Source organism: Micropterus dolomieu, linkage group LG03 (genome assembly GCF_021292245.1).
Source record: "Micropterus dolomieu isolate WLL.071019.BEF.003 ecotype Adirondacks linkage group LG03, ASM2129224v1, whole genome shotgun sequence".
NCBI lineage: Eukaryota > Metazoa > Chordata > Actinopteri > Centrarchiformes > Centrarchidae > Micropterus > Micropterus dolomieu.
In genome coordinates, this window is record NC_060152.1 from 2,615,289 (window position 1) to 2,631,350 (window position 16,062).

A 16,062-nucleotide genomic window follows, 5' to 3' on the forward strand; every position below is an offset into this window, starting at 1 on the left:
TAAGTACTGTGTTTAAATACAACTTCGCTTTGCTTAAATATTTTAAATTTTATTTAACTTCATACTTCTACTCCACCACATCTCAGAGGCAGATATTGTACTTTTTACCCCACTACATTTTTTCTGACAGCTTTAGTTACTTGTTACTTTGCAGATTGAAATTTGTCATACCTATCCTGTCCAGTGAAAACCGCGTACCTCCAAATGCGGTGATGTTAAATGTTAGTGATAAACTGCAGGATGAAGTGTTCCTTTATGGGCTGAGAAACTCCTCCTGCTTTTTAAGATAAATTATCTATTTTAACCACCCTTGGATCAGCAAATTAATTGTCACAAAGCTGAAATGGCTGTTTTTAAGGAACTCAAGACAGGCGGTTCTCACAGGACAACAACACCACAAGCATATGATGACAGATATGGAATATGATGCATTGCTGTAGATTAAATTACCCAAAAGGATAGAAATAAGTTAACATTAGCACAGCATTGAACACCTTACACCCCTGGTTGGTTGGAAACCACAGCTTTGGATGATTTAGTTATTTTTAGAGTCTTACTAGTTCTAATGTTTGTCCTGAGGCTGGTGCTAGAAGAAAGGTCATAAGGGGCAGATATCATCCTCTGGGGAGTATGAATATATTTCCAGTATTGTCTGTGTGCAAGTGGAAATTTGATCTCACTGTAGAGCTAAAATAAAGCTCCGGAGGTCACTTAAATTAGTGAGATTCATCCTCTGGGGAAGCTGAATATTCATTGCTCATTTAACAGGAATTTGGTTGGTAGTGTTTGAGGTAGACAGACTCTCTGTCTTTACAGCCTTTAGGTTTCAGTATTTCATCCCTGGAATAAACTGTTGCAGAATGTCATTGTGAAACTAAAACATGCCACTGAAAGATAAACTAAAGATAAACACACACACACACACACACACACACACACACACAGTGAGGTATGTAAACTAAGAACAAAGAAAGTAAAAGTTGGATCTTCTATGTGCTTGTACCTTTGGTCCACCGGGTCCAATGGATCCAGGCTGTCCAGGATAACCCTGAGGAGGACACACAGGACGTGTTTTTGCAAAGATTATCACCAATACATATTTGCACAATGACAAGTAAGTGACTTCAAAGGCAAAGAAAGCACTGAAACATTTCATTCAGGAGTACCAATTATGTAACTTAAACCTGAAAGTAAGGAGTAAAATCACACTGGAAGCAGCTCATTAAAAACCACTAAATAAATGATGAGTTATTAAAGTGACTCTGGCTGGATCTCATGTCAGGATATGCCCAAGAGGAGGAGTTTGAGGGATGTCATCTGTTGCTATGCAGACGGAAATGAAACTCACTAAGGGAAAACTGAACCACAACAGACACATGATACATGGTACGTACTTTAAACGTCTGTTGTAATGGAAACATAAAAAAAGGAAGAATCAATGAAGCCTTGTTTGTGCCAACAATTTGACGTAAACTGATGTAAAGGCTTTTTGGCTGTAAAGGTTTTGTTCTTAGCAAAAATGTATAATACACATTAATACATCCATGTTGAGAATCTCCTGAACCCAAGTGTAATCTATAGAAGTGTGACATGGGACATTTTGAGCGCAGAAAAATATGTTTTGCATTATATAATTATATTTACATTATTTTCTATGGAGATTATCCTCATTCAATTATTCAATTTGAGCAAACAAAAATTTATTCTGTGAATAAATTTACCTAGTGACAAATACTCCTGCTAACTACTGTTAGAAATTATTGTTTGCTTGATGGTAATTTTTAGTACAAAGTATAATTTATGCAAATGCAAAAAATATATTTAAAAAGTCTCGTCGCACAAAATTAATTCCTCAAAGTTGAGAAACTCAGAGATCAACCTCAACATCTGTATGAGCAATCCTTTAGATAAAAGCCTAAACATTCAATTACATTTGTAGAAAGTTTTGCTATGATAATTATCCACTTTTCAGGTCTTTTTGTGGCTCTAAATGGGAAAGATCCCTGAATCCTGAACAGAAATCAAAACCAAATGTGAATGACCCAACAATTTATGTTTTCTTCTAGAGCACAGATGGTGATTGAGGATCTTTCTCACAGTGTATCCTCTGTCGCCGACGTCCCCCGGAAACCCGGGAGCTCCGGTCTGACCCTGTGGGAGAAGAATGGGACGATTAAAGAGACATCAAGACAACAAGTCAACAAGTTCACACTAGAGACAACAAGTTCTCTCAGTATGTTTTTATTCCCAGACCTTCTGTCCCTCTCGTCCCTCAGAACCCTGTTTGCCTTCATCACCACGAGACCCCTGAACAGAAAACACAGAGCCGGAAATTAAGGAAAGAGGTCAAATGATGAAATGAATGATGATTCTTGAAATGAATAAAACAAGTAGATATTTCTATTGAAAAGACAGATCAAAGTTGAAACATTGTTATAAGAACAACACGCTCCTACTTAAATAAGTGTTTTCTTTACCTTGATTCCTTTACCTCCCTTTGGTCCTGGAGGCCCAGGTTCACCAAGAGGGCCCTGGAATGAAACAAATACATTATTAATAAAAAGTTTTTAATTTATGTGTGTGTGTGTGTGTAATGCTGACTTAACAATTTACAATTAAATTAATAAGAACAATCATGAAAATACACTATAATTTTAAAGCTTACATTAAATACAGACTGCTGCTTATTTAAAGTTTTTACATTCAGTTTGATATGAAGTTAATCTGTTTTGAAATAAAATATGTAGACATTTACTGGGCTGTAGAATTTGGTGCAGTTGAAAAAGAAAACTGGAATTAATTTCACATGTTGTTTAACAGCGTCAGCAGTGGGTAAACCCCCAAATTCACCACCAGCCTATTTTCTCTGTGCCGTTTCTCCAACTGGTTGTTGAAGGAACCACCGCGACAGATGTTTGGTCCAGATGGAGGAGTGAAAACTCTGGGTGATTTCCAACCATGTGGAGGAACAAATAGCGGATCAACAGATAAAGATCACCTGAATCTTTACACAAATCAGCAGGTGGTTCCCTGACAGTTTTCAAGTGTCATTTTGGTATTATGTGGTATCTGTTATCAAGCGATAATATGTGACCTCGAGATAATTCTATTTACAATCAAGGCTGTTCTCAACTAGTAATAAACTGGGTTTTAAAGAGCCTTTTCCAGGCTTTAGATTGTGTAGGGAACTAACAGTCAAACACTATTTACAAAACATCAATGAGGGCTTCAAAATGTTTTTTCTAAAATCCTTCCCCCTGCTCAAAATATCAGATTTTCCTATCATAGAGCACACAGTCTCTTTTATTCTTTCAGAATTTGTATATTTTATCAATTTCATATTTTATATATCTATACATTTATGTAGGTTTATGCTTTCCTAGTCACCAAAGTAAATTCCTTAAATGTGTAAAAACTACTTGGCATTGAAGCCGTTCCTGATTCTGGGTCTGAAAACACTTAAATCTCCATGTAGTTAAATTTTTTTATATCACTAAATTCAATGGTATGGATTACTTAGATGATACATAAAATAAACTGTTACAGGGATTCGTTTGAATTATTTAATAGATACAGAAAATAAACTGGTAATGGGAGAATTTCATGTGTACCAATTGTTTGATTATATTTTAAAATGATGAATGAAAATATTTTTAAATATGAATTCATATGAATTATTTTAGGGATTCATTTCATATTATATTTTTAAATGATCAATAAAGAACACATTTTAAAATATTTAAAACACATTTTTTTCTTTCTGTTTTATACTCATAACTGATTTGAGTTTTTATTTTATCTTTAATATAACTTCTTACTTTAAATGTAAGTAATTTGACTTTAATAACAACCTTGACCTCCATGCACCTTAAATACTGTGAACCTACATCCATATTGTGTTTAAAAGCTTAAAATGTGGTGGGAATCATTTGTAGGGTCAGAGGTGATCAAGAGCTATAGATTTTTTTTTATGGAATTCAATAGGAGATACAAATATTTTAGCAAGATTTAGTTAAAGAAAATAGTAATAGTACTAATATTTCGTCTCTTCAGTGCAGTTTACAGACAAGCTAGTTCAGAAATGAAAAATGTCTCCACCACAGAGAGGATGAGATTGTGTTTTCCTTACAGTCTCACCAGGACCTCCGACTCCTCCACGGGGCCCCTCCATACCGATGTCACCCTGTGGACAAGAAGAGATGTCAGATTTTAATAAACACTTCGTCTGCTGCAGCTCCTTATGATGCTGGAAAACTAGGTTGAAAAATGAAAGAGGGACAACAATGAAATATAAATACTTCTGCAGTATTGTTAAGAAGAACAAACGAAAAAACAAAAACTAGGGCTGAAAAAACATTTTTATTAACTATAAAAATAATAATGACCATGAGGCTTTACAACCCCCCCACCCCCCCAATAACTTACTGAAACTGTATTGTCTGTTTGCAAAACTAACTCACCACAGACACTACACCTTATGTCATGTTAAAGTGTTGAAGTCTAACTTGACTTGTTACCCTGTACAGCTCTTTTTATTAGAAACAAAACAGATATACATAATATATACTACATATACATATACATTTGTGTTGCTGTTTCACCAATTCAATTACCAAGAGCTTAATTCTTAATATGGGTAAAAGATGAAAATGTAAATATGATACAGTATGTGAACCATTATGGAGAAAGTAAAAACATTACATCAATACATTTTAGTATTGATTAGCCTGTTTGAGCCAAAACAGAATTGATAGCTGAGTCGCCACTGATCTGCTGTGTGGTTATAATAATAATTTTAAAGTGACTTTATAGTAACCTTAGTGTATTTCGGATGACTGTGTTCAGTCTTTAATGTTGAAGGTGTATCTCCGGTCAGTGCTTCAATCTAAAAGAGGTGTGTGTGTGTGTGTGTGTGTGTGTGTGTACCTTCAGACCCAGCTGTCCTTGCTCGCCGGGGTCTCCTGGAAGTCCAGGTTCTCCCTGTTGATGACAAAAGGTTCTGTTAATTATCAAGCTCAACATTATAGTGAAAGTATTACTCCTCAAATTATAAAACTTTATAAGCTATGACACCCTGTTTACATGTGACAAGTTGTGTCATTTTCCTATATTAAAAATCATCAGCAGACTTTCACTGTCGGAGGGTCAGTGAACTCACCATGGCTCCGGAGAAACCAGAAGCGCCATCATCTCCTTCAGGCCCGGGGTCGCCCTGCAGGAGGAGAGGGCAAAGGTCAGAAACCACAAATAAAACAACAGGAAGAACAAATATGAATTGCGTTGTTAGTTTTAGAACTGCATTGACACAGTGAGTAACACACCACAAGGCTTTTATAGTTTGGCATTATTAAATTGCAAAATCAAATAGTTTTGAATTCTGTTTTCAATTTCACTATAAATAATGTTTAATACTTTTGGTATTAACTGTTTTGGTTTTGGTATATATACATTTTTATATAGTATACTATAGTATATACCGTTTGATATATATAAATACACACTACACACAGTTAAAGTTGTGAGAATTCAAATGTCTCTAAATATTTAGGATATCATCTGTATAAAAAGACAAAATTTATCAGCAGCAAACTTAAAACTAATCACATGTATTTTTATTTCACAACAGGTGGATACTATTTTATTTGTTTTTAAATAAAATAATTGTTTCTTTCCATTCCTTAACATGTTTCTAAAATCTAGTTTTATTTTATTGTTCTAATGTAAGACAGTGTTCAGGCGTGTAAAAATAATAAATCTCTGTTACTTTAAATTTACTTTTATTTCTTTGTTTGGTTTCTGTCTTTGTTAACTTCCCTTTTTAAGTGTTTATCCAGCTTTAGTTTCAATTTTACCTTCCTTTACTTTCCCATCCACTTTTACTTTTTCTTTCAGTTTGTGTTTATTCAACTATATTGTCACTACAGTGTCAGTACAGGTATATCTATCAGTAGGAGCCATGGTTGCATTAACTATCCTTAACATGATTAACTCACTACTGGTCCAGTGTCTCCTCCTCTTCCCCGAACTCCTTTGGTTCCCTTATAACCCTAAAAAACAAAAAACACAATTAAAACCGATAAAACTGCAGCAGCAGAAACATGCAGCTGTAATAGGATTCTTATACTATTTAGGTTCTCTCATCTTTAATAAACATGCAGTAATGATGATGTAGTCTCTCACTTCTCTGCCTTGAATTCCTGGCTCACCGGCTTTACCCTGCAGACCCCTAGATCCCTGGCAAGAAGAGAAAAAGAATCAATAACAGGTAAAGTAAAAGATAACAAATTGATCAGAACAAAATGCATGCATGTATTAATAAACTCTTGGTGAGTGCGTGCAATTAAAGTATTACTGTGTTTTTTATGCGTTAGAAACTGAGTGTTTCACCACATTACACCAAACATTTTGAGATAGAAACAATCTCTAGAATAAACTGATTTCCTGCTAATGTAGCCTCATCAAACTGTGAATATGTGGGGGGACACATAAACTGGACTGCTGCTAAACAATAGAATAAAACTTTTCCACCAGGGCAGGAAATCTGTCATCAATCAAGAAACTGAATGCCAAACAAACAATAAATATAACAAAATAAAAAGAACAAACATAATAAACAATATAGTTCATTATTTGAATTGCACACGGTCACAAAAGATCCCTTATATATATTTTTGTTTAGCAGAGGTGTTTCATGGTCATCGATGTGTCAGTTGTTGAGTTGACGGCATGTTCAGTGTACAATAAACTTCTTTGCATACAGCAGTATTATACAGAACGTCTAAAGATTGTTTATTTCCTTTACAAATTTGGTTTATATGTACTAAGAGTGGTTTTTGATGGTAAGTAGATTTTAACATTTTAACATGAAAGCTGCCATTAGATAAATTTTAGGTAACTGTAAGGAGAGCTGGTTGAATGCAGCGAGTAACGGGCAAAAGAATTTGATGCATGAGGTAAATTTCAATAAGTATTCATATGTATTGTCATCAGTAGCCATGTTTCCATCTAATTTTCATGCAAATTTTTAGCGTACTTTTGAAATGTCCTTTTGTCATTTGTCAAATGTCATTTCCATCAGCTGGTTTGGAGCGAATAAACAGGCTACGGCAAGCGTAAAGTAGTTGAGGTTACACATGGCACAAGACGTATGGCTTCCAAACCAGAAACAAAACCAGTCGCATGAACCTGAGGACCATTGATCTTAGAAAAATAGAGAGAGGTCCTCAGAAATGTGTTTCAAGCGGGCAAGTTGCTACCAGCCATGTCTCCGCACGTTATGGGAATATCCGGTGCAGAGAATTGCATGCACCTCCAAATACTGCTTCTAAACGCTTTAATATTCTTTGTGGGGTTCATCAATGGTGATAAATGATTCGAAGTATATATTTTATGAACGTTTAGAGTCGTTATTATTTTATTACACCCACCAGAAGAAGCATTCATTGAGATTCTGCAAAAATATGCGGTGATAACCCCGTTTGATCAGTGTGCAGAGCAAAGGATCTGAAAAGGACCTTTAAGAGGTGAATGCATAATTAGGCAGAACAGATGCTACCTGCCAAGATTTGCATTCACCTCTTTTCTCAGCACAAATGAGCAAAGTTGAGAAAAAAAGAGAAAAATGAGAAAAGTTAGGTGCATGAAATTCTCAGCAGGCATATAGAACTCTGCACAACCGGGCAAGACGCCGACAGCAGAAAAAGCTGATCAGACGTGAGTTACGTCTGAACTTATTGGGAAAAAGTGTTTCTATCTCTTAATCTCCCATTTAGCCCATTAACTCTTTTTCGACAAGCGAGCGTACAAACGATTTTGTGAAATTAAGTTGGGTTTTGTTTCAAATTTTTCCGTTTCCGTCCATAGTGTCCATGGAACAAGGAGCAGTGTTTGTACAGAATAATGCTCCAAGAATTAGTCACACATCTCTGTTCACACCACCGTTTTAGCTGCATATCAGAGGTGATCTCCGTCTACATTAAAATGACTGAAAACGCACAGCTAGTGGCCTTTCAGGTACACTGGGCATGTACATGCCGGTGTAAACATGAAGCAGATGGTCTATTCCATAGTTACAGAAGATTTGGCAAAAGAATAAAAAAATGCAGACGAAAAGATCAGGCCAGATTTTTTTTTTGCATGCACCAATAACTGTTACTGAATGTAACACGGGAGTGTTAAAACAGACTGAGAAGCGCAGCAAAGTAAACGGCGACATGGACAGTAGCCTACAAGCGTAGGCAGATAGGCCTAAGTGTTATTTGCACGTACAGAATATTTTAACAAAAATACCCTGTCAAAAACTCTATCAGCAGCATCATGTTTCTGCTTTGCATGACTTATAAGAGCCAATCAGAGAGCCAAGCGTGAGCGTCTGTGTCATCGTTTCTAAAGTCCTCCGTTTTTGCCCGTCTTCACTAAAACGCCCTGCGGAGTTTCGAAACGCAAAATGGGGTCGGCAGCGTTTCCGAACTTCTCCGTTTTTTCCCCCCGTTTTAGTCTGGACGGGAGGTCCAAAAGTAGCAAAAGGTCTCCGTTTTAATTCGAAAAACGCAGTAGTGTGGATGGGGCTTCAGAGGTTAAGTGTCTTGCTCAGGGACACACAGTGGGAATTGAACCTGAGTCTCTCACACCAAAGGAAGCTAGCTTATCCACTATTCCATCCCCACCCCAATGACAAGGATGTGATGTGAGTATTGTGAGTGAGTTATTTTAGTGCCAGCACAAACTCAGTTTTGAATTTAATAGTTTTGAATTAGAAAAGTTTAAACTGAAGATTGTTTACTAAATTTTAAATTGAAAAAATTTAAATTGTATTCCAACACAAAAATTTTAATATTAATCACAAGATGAAAGTAATTCTAGTTAAATTCAATTTCAAACCATTAGATTCTATTCTGATCTGTGATAGACAAGAATATTTCAAATTTAGAAATATTAAATTCAGATTCAAGTTGTGCTGGCACTAAAACAACTCCATAAGGTACCTTTGGTCCTGCAAAGCCAGCAAATCCAGGCTCTCCAGGTTCACAGTTGCACTCTGTCGGCCCTTCCTCGCCGAGCGCTGCGTCGTCCCCAGACTCTTCCGACGAGTCTGTGTCTGGTCCTGCTGGACGATATGGGACCTGAAACACGACAATATTATTAATATTACACCACAGGAAGCATGAAAATACACACTGCTGAGATTCTGGCTAAAGTTGAAATACGTGTCTTCTTCTAAAATGGGAGATAATGTGACGCCTACATGGACTTCTTTAGCTTACTATCCTTAACTCTCGTCAATATGTTACTTTACCTTATAAAGCTCTTTGAAATGTATAGATAGATAGAACTTTATTGATCCCTGAGGGGAAATTGCATTGTTGCAGCAGCAAAATTGACACAGATTACAAAAATTTACAGACCAAACATGTTTACATAAAATGTACAAAATTTCCTTTTTAAAAATATATTTACAACAAATATTTACAAATCTGAGATGTACACTCAATGATGTTTAACTATAACGTAATGTCTTTTATCATTGATGATAAACAGTTTGTGTAACATTCTTCCCTCCACAACCAACTCTCTCCAACCAAAAGCATATAAGGGGTGTTATGGGATATGAACTGAATTTGGGATGATTAGAAAGTGATATCGGAGGGATGAAAGGAAACGAGGGAGATGCAACCTGTCGGATCAAGTTGTATTTGAACTGGGAACATTGCACTTCATGCTTGCTGATGAAGCCATTTTGAAGCTTTTAATGCGTGTTTATTGGATCAGGTTCCACATTTGACCTAAACTAAAACACTTTTTTGCAACCGTCACATTTATTGTCCGGCACAGATTTAGCTCTTATCATGCTTTTTTTGTACTGGTTGAAGTTCAAGCCTGAAAAAGTACTGAAACTTTGAATAATGCACAGCACTTCTGTCAAATAATAATATATCTAAAATTGTAAACATAATTTATTTAATGTAAAACAATGTACGTAAACATAATTCCTTTTAAAAGACATAATATCTGTTTCTTCTTTGTGTAAGCTTTTTTTATATAGTAGTAATAACAAAAAGACATCCAATGCAGGATCAGAGGAAAGATTTTTGCCATCAGAATAATCTGGAAGAAGTAATGCTCACATACTATAAAAAGTGAAATTAAAATGAAGATCAAATTAAATTAATTCTTGACCTTGGAAAAAACAGGTGAGGTAAAAAATTTTAATTAACCTACAAATCCTTGACAACAAGACAAACTCCATGTGCTAAATGTCCATGTGATTGAAAGCTCCAGAGCAGCTGCTAAACGGACCTTGTGGTGTGATAGTTTTCTGGACTGAAATTTAAAGTCCTCCAGGCCTCAGTGGTCTTACCTTCATGGTCTCTTTATCCTCCTTAGCGTAGTGGGACTCGGCCGTGGTGGCGTAGGGGAAGGCCTCCTCAGTGATCATGGTCACCTGGGTGGGGGCAGGGCCGTAGGGGTCGTAGTCTCGCTCCTGGTCCTCGTCGTAGCTGTGAGTGGGCTCAGGTGGATACTCTGACAGCACAGAGGAGACGGATGGGACAACATTTGGACATAAATGCAGTTCAAACACAGATATCAGAATCAGATAAGAACAAACAGTAAGGGTCGCTGTCCTAACCTGGCTGAGGAGAGGCTAAGTTGTCATAGTGGTCGACCACGGAGCCTTCATAGGTGTGTTCCTCACCTGGACAGCAACACATTAAAAACAGCATGTTAGACCTGATTCTGTAGGTTAATCCACATGTGGCTCGTTGGTCTAGTGGTATGATTCTTGCTTCGGGTGTGAGAGGTCCCGGATTCAAATCCCGCACGAGCCCTTACTTTGAGACACATAGACATTACTTCTATAACTACAATATGGGTTGAAACAGTAATTCAAACATGCAAAATTTGCAGAAAGTGAAGAAAAACTAATAAAAGTAGAAACAATTGATTGTTAATCCACAGGTTTGGAGGGTTGAGGCATGTTTTAATCTTGAAAGGTGATTATATATGTAATATCATTTTGTCTAATATAATTACCAAAGAAAAACAAATGTTGCCATATAATCGAGCCAATACGCTAATCTTTAAGATCCGCTAAACATTTCCTGGTTTCAGCAGCAGCAACTTTCAGTAGTTGTTTTTTCAGGTTATTCTAAAAATAAATCTTTTGCTTTTCAGACTAAGAAAGAAATCTCAAGATAAATATATAAGTTCTGGTAAATTGTGACGGATATTTGTCTTTATTTTTGATATTTTCTAGACCAAACAATTGTTTCATCTCCAACACCAACATGTTTTTATTCAGCTTTCTCTTTAATATGGAAAATAATTTCATTTTTCAAAAGAAAACAGTTATTAAAATGAAACAAACTGATGTAGTTTTGCTTGTTTCTTAGTTGTTCTGTGAAGCACTATTAAACTAATTTCTGCATACGCTGTTCATGATAAATAAAAGTGACATTTCTAAATGTGTTAGTTATGAACACATCAGTGTTTGGCAGCTCTACACCTGAGTGGTATCCAGAATGTTCCTCCTGGCAGAGAGAAGAGACGACACACAGCGTGAACACAAGCAGCCCAGAGAGGAGAGACGCCTGCAGGGGAAACACACACACAGCAGCATCCATTTAATACCAGTTCATACAATCTGTGAAGTTAGGTTCAGAACAGCCACTGTGTGTGAGTTTACTCAATTCAGACCTGCAGATGAAAACAATTTTGATTTATTGATTGTCTTATTGACAGATCTGTTGGAACAAAAACTCTTTGCAGTGAAGGAACAAAGGATTTTACATTCTCACTTTATGAAGAAGGCATTGGCTCTGAGACCTTCATCAAGTAAATGCAAAGTAAAAATAATTTCCATGAAACATGATGAAGCTTTGAGGACTGACACCTTGTTAATTTACATCTTGGATTAAATGCATAAAAGATCTGTTAAAAACACTTGAATAAACAAAAGAACACTGGCTTGAAATAAAATAAAAAATACACAATTAAAATTATAAGAATTCAAATCTCACTTGCTGAGAGGGAATATTTATCTCAAAATGATGCTTTTAAAAGAGTTTGAGTAGAACTGAAACAATTAGTCAATTAATGAATGAGACAATCAGCAAAACATTTTTTGGCAACTGCTTTGATTTAAGTTAAATGGATGTTATTTTTTTCTTTGTCAAATAAAACAGTTTAAAGACAGAACTTTGACCTACATTATAAGGGGCATTTTCACTTAAATATGCCATTTCAGAGTAAAATTATCTGAGAAAATACTACATGTTAACCAATAATGAAAATAAATCATTAGTTGCAGCCCTACTTTGTTCTAGCAACCACACTTTGAATTTAGTCACCTTTGTTGTATATTGTGTAGGCTGCCTCCCCCCCCCCCTCTCTTTTGCTCTCTCTCTCTCTCCTTCACCCCGCTCTTGGTGGGAATTGTTGGGCTTCTGTAAATAACATCACAGAGTACGGTCTAGACCTGCTCTTTTATGAAAAGCGCTGTGAGATAACGGTTGTTGTGATTTGGCGCTATATAAATAAAATTGAATTGAATTGAACATATAATGAACAAGGTAATTTATACACAAACAAAACTATATTTAAAATAATTCCAGAGCGTAATGAAAGACAACACATCCTGTCTACTGATACTACTCAAAATAAACTTACAATTTTTATATTCCTGGTTTCTGATGTAAAAAAAACCATCAAAAAACTTGTTTCTGTCAAGATCTGGATATTTAACGTATAAATCTGTATAAAACACATCTATCTTTTAATTTGCACTCTGCCAGTGCACTCATTGCACATGCACATGTGTTTTCGAGGGAGGGAAGCCCGAGGGGAGGGGGTGGGATTTCTTCGGTTGAAGCTTTCAAACTCTGGCTGGTTTCTACAACTTTGCTAAACTCAGCTTTAATTAGGAGTTATGGATTTTATGTAACACTGTTAAAACAAATACTTAATATTCAATTACCAAATAACCATTGTAAAACAAAAAGATTTAGACTTTTTTGAACTCAAGATTGGCTCAAATAACAAACTCATATCAGGGGTTTGGATATTTTACCCAAAATTTTAGAACTTTTTAGAATTAAACACATCACAAAAAGTGGATTATAAATATAAATAACAGCAGAACATAATGCAGGGAGATATGGATATATAAATTAATATCATGTGACGTAATCCACAATAACTGGAAATACAGCACATATAAAGGAATCTAGATGTTTAGATAAAACTGCCCTTATTTTTTGGACAGCACAGTGCCTGCACCATGATTAATGCATGTGATAACTGCAGATTTAGGTACAGCCATAAAGAATCAAGCCAAAATAAATAGCCAGCTTCCTTCCATATTAAGCTGAAAAATCCTAACGGACAACTTCCATTATTTTAAGCATCATTGCAGCCTGAGTCACCTAAACTGGCACCAAAAGAGCAACAGGCGTGATAAAGCAAGCAGAGCCTGCTGTGTGAAGGAAAAGTGTTTAAGTGGACTACATTTAAAAAGTAGATTCTTTCTCTGAAGAGTGCAGGCTCCCTGTGGCTGTTGAGGGTCTGAGCTGCTCAGATGAAACTCTGCTGGTGTTTGGGTGAGAATGAAACAGACTGAGAGGTTTCTTTGTCAGGATGAAAACCGCTGAGTTCTTCTCAGACTCATCTGACATTCCTTAAGCGTCACTGTGATCTTAGGAAAATCCCGAACGTTTAGCCGTGCTGGAGACGCTGCACAGTGAGACATGAGGTCAGTAAACTGTGGGCTGAAGGGGAGAGACTGACCATGACCTCACTTACATTGTGTGATTTCTAAAATCTCACAGTCAAGTCAAGTCAATTTTATTTATACAGCCCAATATCACAAATCACACATTAGATATTTGGTTTTAGAAAATTCGTTTAGGGATATATTTAACTCTCAAAACATCTAAACGACTGTCCACGACTATTTTTAACTTAAAGGATAATTTAGGGTAAAAGTAGAAACGAAGAGCCACAAACAGCTGACAGTCATGGCTGGCAAAAAATTGTATTTCTTATTTTGAAAATACATTTAAGGGGCCTGTTTTGATTTAGTAAAAATGCAGAAAAGAGCACAAGAAATGTGTTTGCCACATTCATCTCAGAGTTCAGCTGTTACTCTGAATATTTTCAGCAGTGTCTCTGGGCTCTGCTGGATGTACAGTATGATGTGCTGTAAATTAACACTCACTACAGGTTAGTTTGGGCTTAAATCTAAAATCTGCTGCAACAGAAGCGATACAGGTGGAGCTTGTTGTGGTGAGAATGAACCAATAATCCTGACCTGCGGGACCTCTGGGGCACTGAGGTGGGTCTCACCTGCTACGCTCCATAGTCTTTCATATTCAACACCTTCTCATGGATATTTGTGGGTTGTGATAGAAAAAAATGTTTTGTGTCATGCAACATTGCTCCAAATAAATAAAACGTGTGTTGGATGATGAAAATGCAGTATATTTTGTCAGTCTAGGTTGTTTTGGGGTTTCAGATAAAATTATTTTCTCCAGGATTTTACTGTACCTGACAATAAAAATGCCTCATGGTCTGCACATTTCAGGGGAAAACAATTCCTGTTTAAGGTTTTATTATGATGATTATCTTTCAAAAGAACAAGTCAAATAAAACCGTTGTTTATGCACTCAAGAGCAACGTAGATAAAAATCTGCTTTTTCATCTGCCACAATGGAAAATGATCTCAGCAAAACAACTTCCAAACAAATGTCCTTCACATACGATCAAACATTTATCAGCATGCCTGAATGTGCAGAACGAAGCTGAGTGAGTTTTAAGTTGTATTGAAGAACGTGTTAGAACTTCAGGGTGTATGCAGGTAGCAGAAAGTCATTTAATACTTTTCTAAGACGAAATAAATAAAGACATTTAACAAATGGTTGGTGAGTTTCTGTTAGACTCTCAGTTCAGTATAAAATGAGTTTGCATTTTCTAAAACAGGCCTTATCCCAACATTGATCCTCTCTATTAACTCTAACAAAGAGAGAACAAAATTCAGCTGACATTTTAATGTGGAAATGATGACGTTATATATTCAACTTTTAAGCAATACTTATTTTTAAGGCCTGGTGTTTTGACACTTTGTTAACTACTTTAAAACAGACCGAGTGCTAAAAGAAACTGCTTGATTTAACAGCTAAACCTGAACAGTTTCTTTGATATTAACTGTCCAAAACATGTTAACAGTGATCAGTCCTCTTTATTACCTGCCTCCTGCACAAGAAATCATTTGATTTCGATTTAAATTACACCCCGGTCCCATCAGGGAGGCAAAACATACACCAAACCTGCAGGGCCCCAGGCCAAACCCAGACCATCCCCTCTTACCTTGTCGCTGGAGGCTCCCATGGTGCTGCAGAGTCCCCTCAGACTAAACCAGATCCTGCACAGGACGTTTTCAGGATACAGATGAGGACAAAAATACGACCTGATTTAGCTTTCCCTGAGCAGCTCTCCTTACAGCATTATCACCCCGGTGGTTCCCCCTGTCCTCGCTCTGTCTCTCCAGGATCCCTCAGGTTCCCAGGCACTGACGGGATCCTCTCCGTCTTTTTTTTTTCTCGTGTTCTTCACATGCTCTATCTCTGCATCTCAACAGGGTGAGAAATACCTGAGCCAGAATCCAGCATCAGCAGAGAAACACCAAGACAGAGAAAGAGACCGAGGGATCTGTGCAGAAATGTCTAAACTTTAAGCATTTATTCTTCTCACGTGATGTTTACAGTTCAAGAAGTAACTAGAAAGCATTATATATTATTTTAATACCTGAAACACCTTTTCATCAGTTTGTAATCATCTGCATCAAAGTTAAAATACATGGATGCGCCAGATTGTTTTGAGTTTTATCTGAATATGCTAAACATATCTACATCTACATTTCATTTCATTGAAACTGAACATTTATGACATATTCTCACCAACGGCACTGAAAACACAACTCCCATGCCAAAAAGCCAACTTGTAAAATGACAAGGCTATGCAAGAAACTACAAATACTTAATCTATCTGCAGATTAAAATGGATTCTCGC

The 16,062-nt window shown here is 36.4% G+C and overlaps 1 protein-coding gene across 1 annotated transcript in view; it reads right to left on the reverse strand.

Moving 5' to 3' along the window:
• The window catches only part of zgc:113232 (uncharacterized protein LOC541546 homolog), a 47,316-nt gene extending 31,935 nt beyond the window's left edge, over positions 1-15,381 (reverse strand). The window contains exons 1-14 of the mRNA XM_046044429.1: positions 15,361-15,381; positions 11,504-11,588; positions 10,628-10,693; positions 10,358-10,521; positions 8,985-9,122; positions 6,181-6,234; positions 5,994-6,047; positions 5,159-5,212; positions 4,927-4,980; positions 4,130-4,183; positions 2,478-2,531; positions 2,254-2,307; positions 2,098-2,151; positions 1,004-1,048 (exon numbers count right to left, since the gene is read on the reverse strand). Coding sequence (XP_045900385.1) covers positions 1,004-1,048; positions 2,098-2,151; positions 2,254-2,307; positions 2,478-2,531; positions 4,130-4,183; positions 4,927-4,980; positions 5,159-5,212; positions 5,994-6,047; positions 6,181-6,234; positions 8,985-9,122; positions 10,358-10,521; positions 10,628-10,693; positions 11,504-11,588; positions 15,361-15,381 — 951 coding nt within the window. The remainder of the gene's footprint in view (positions 1-1,003; positions 1,049-2,097; positions 2,152-2,253; positions 2,308-2,477; positions 2,532-4,129; positions 4,184-4,926; positions 4,981-5,158; positions 5,213-5,993; positions 6,048-6,180; positions 6,235-8,984; positions 9,123-10,357; positions 10,522-10,627; positions 10,694-11,503; positions 11,589-15,360) is intronic.
• Positions 15,382-16,062: the final 681 nt, after the last annotated feature.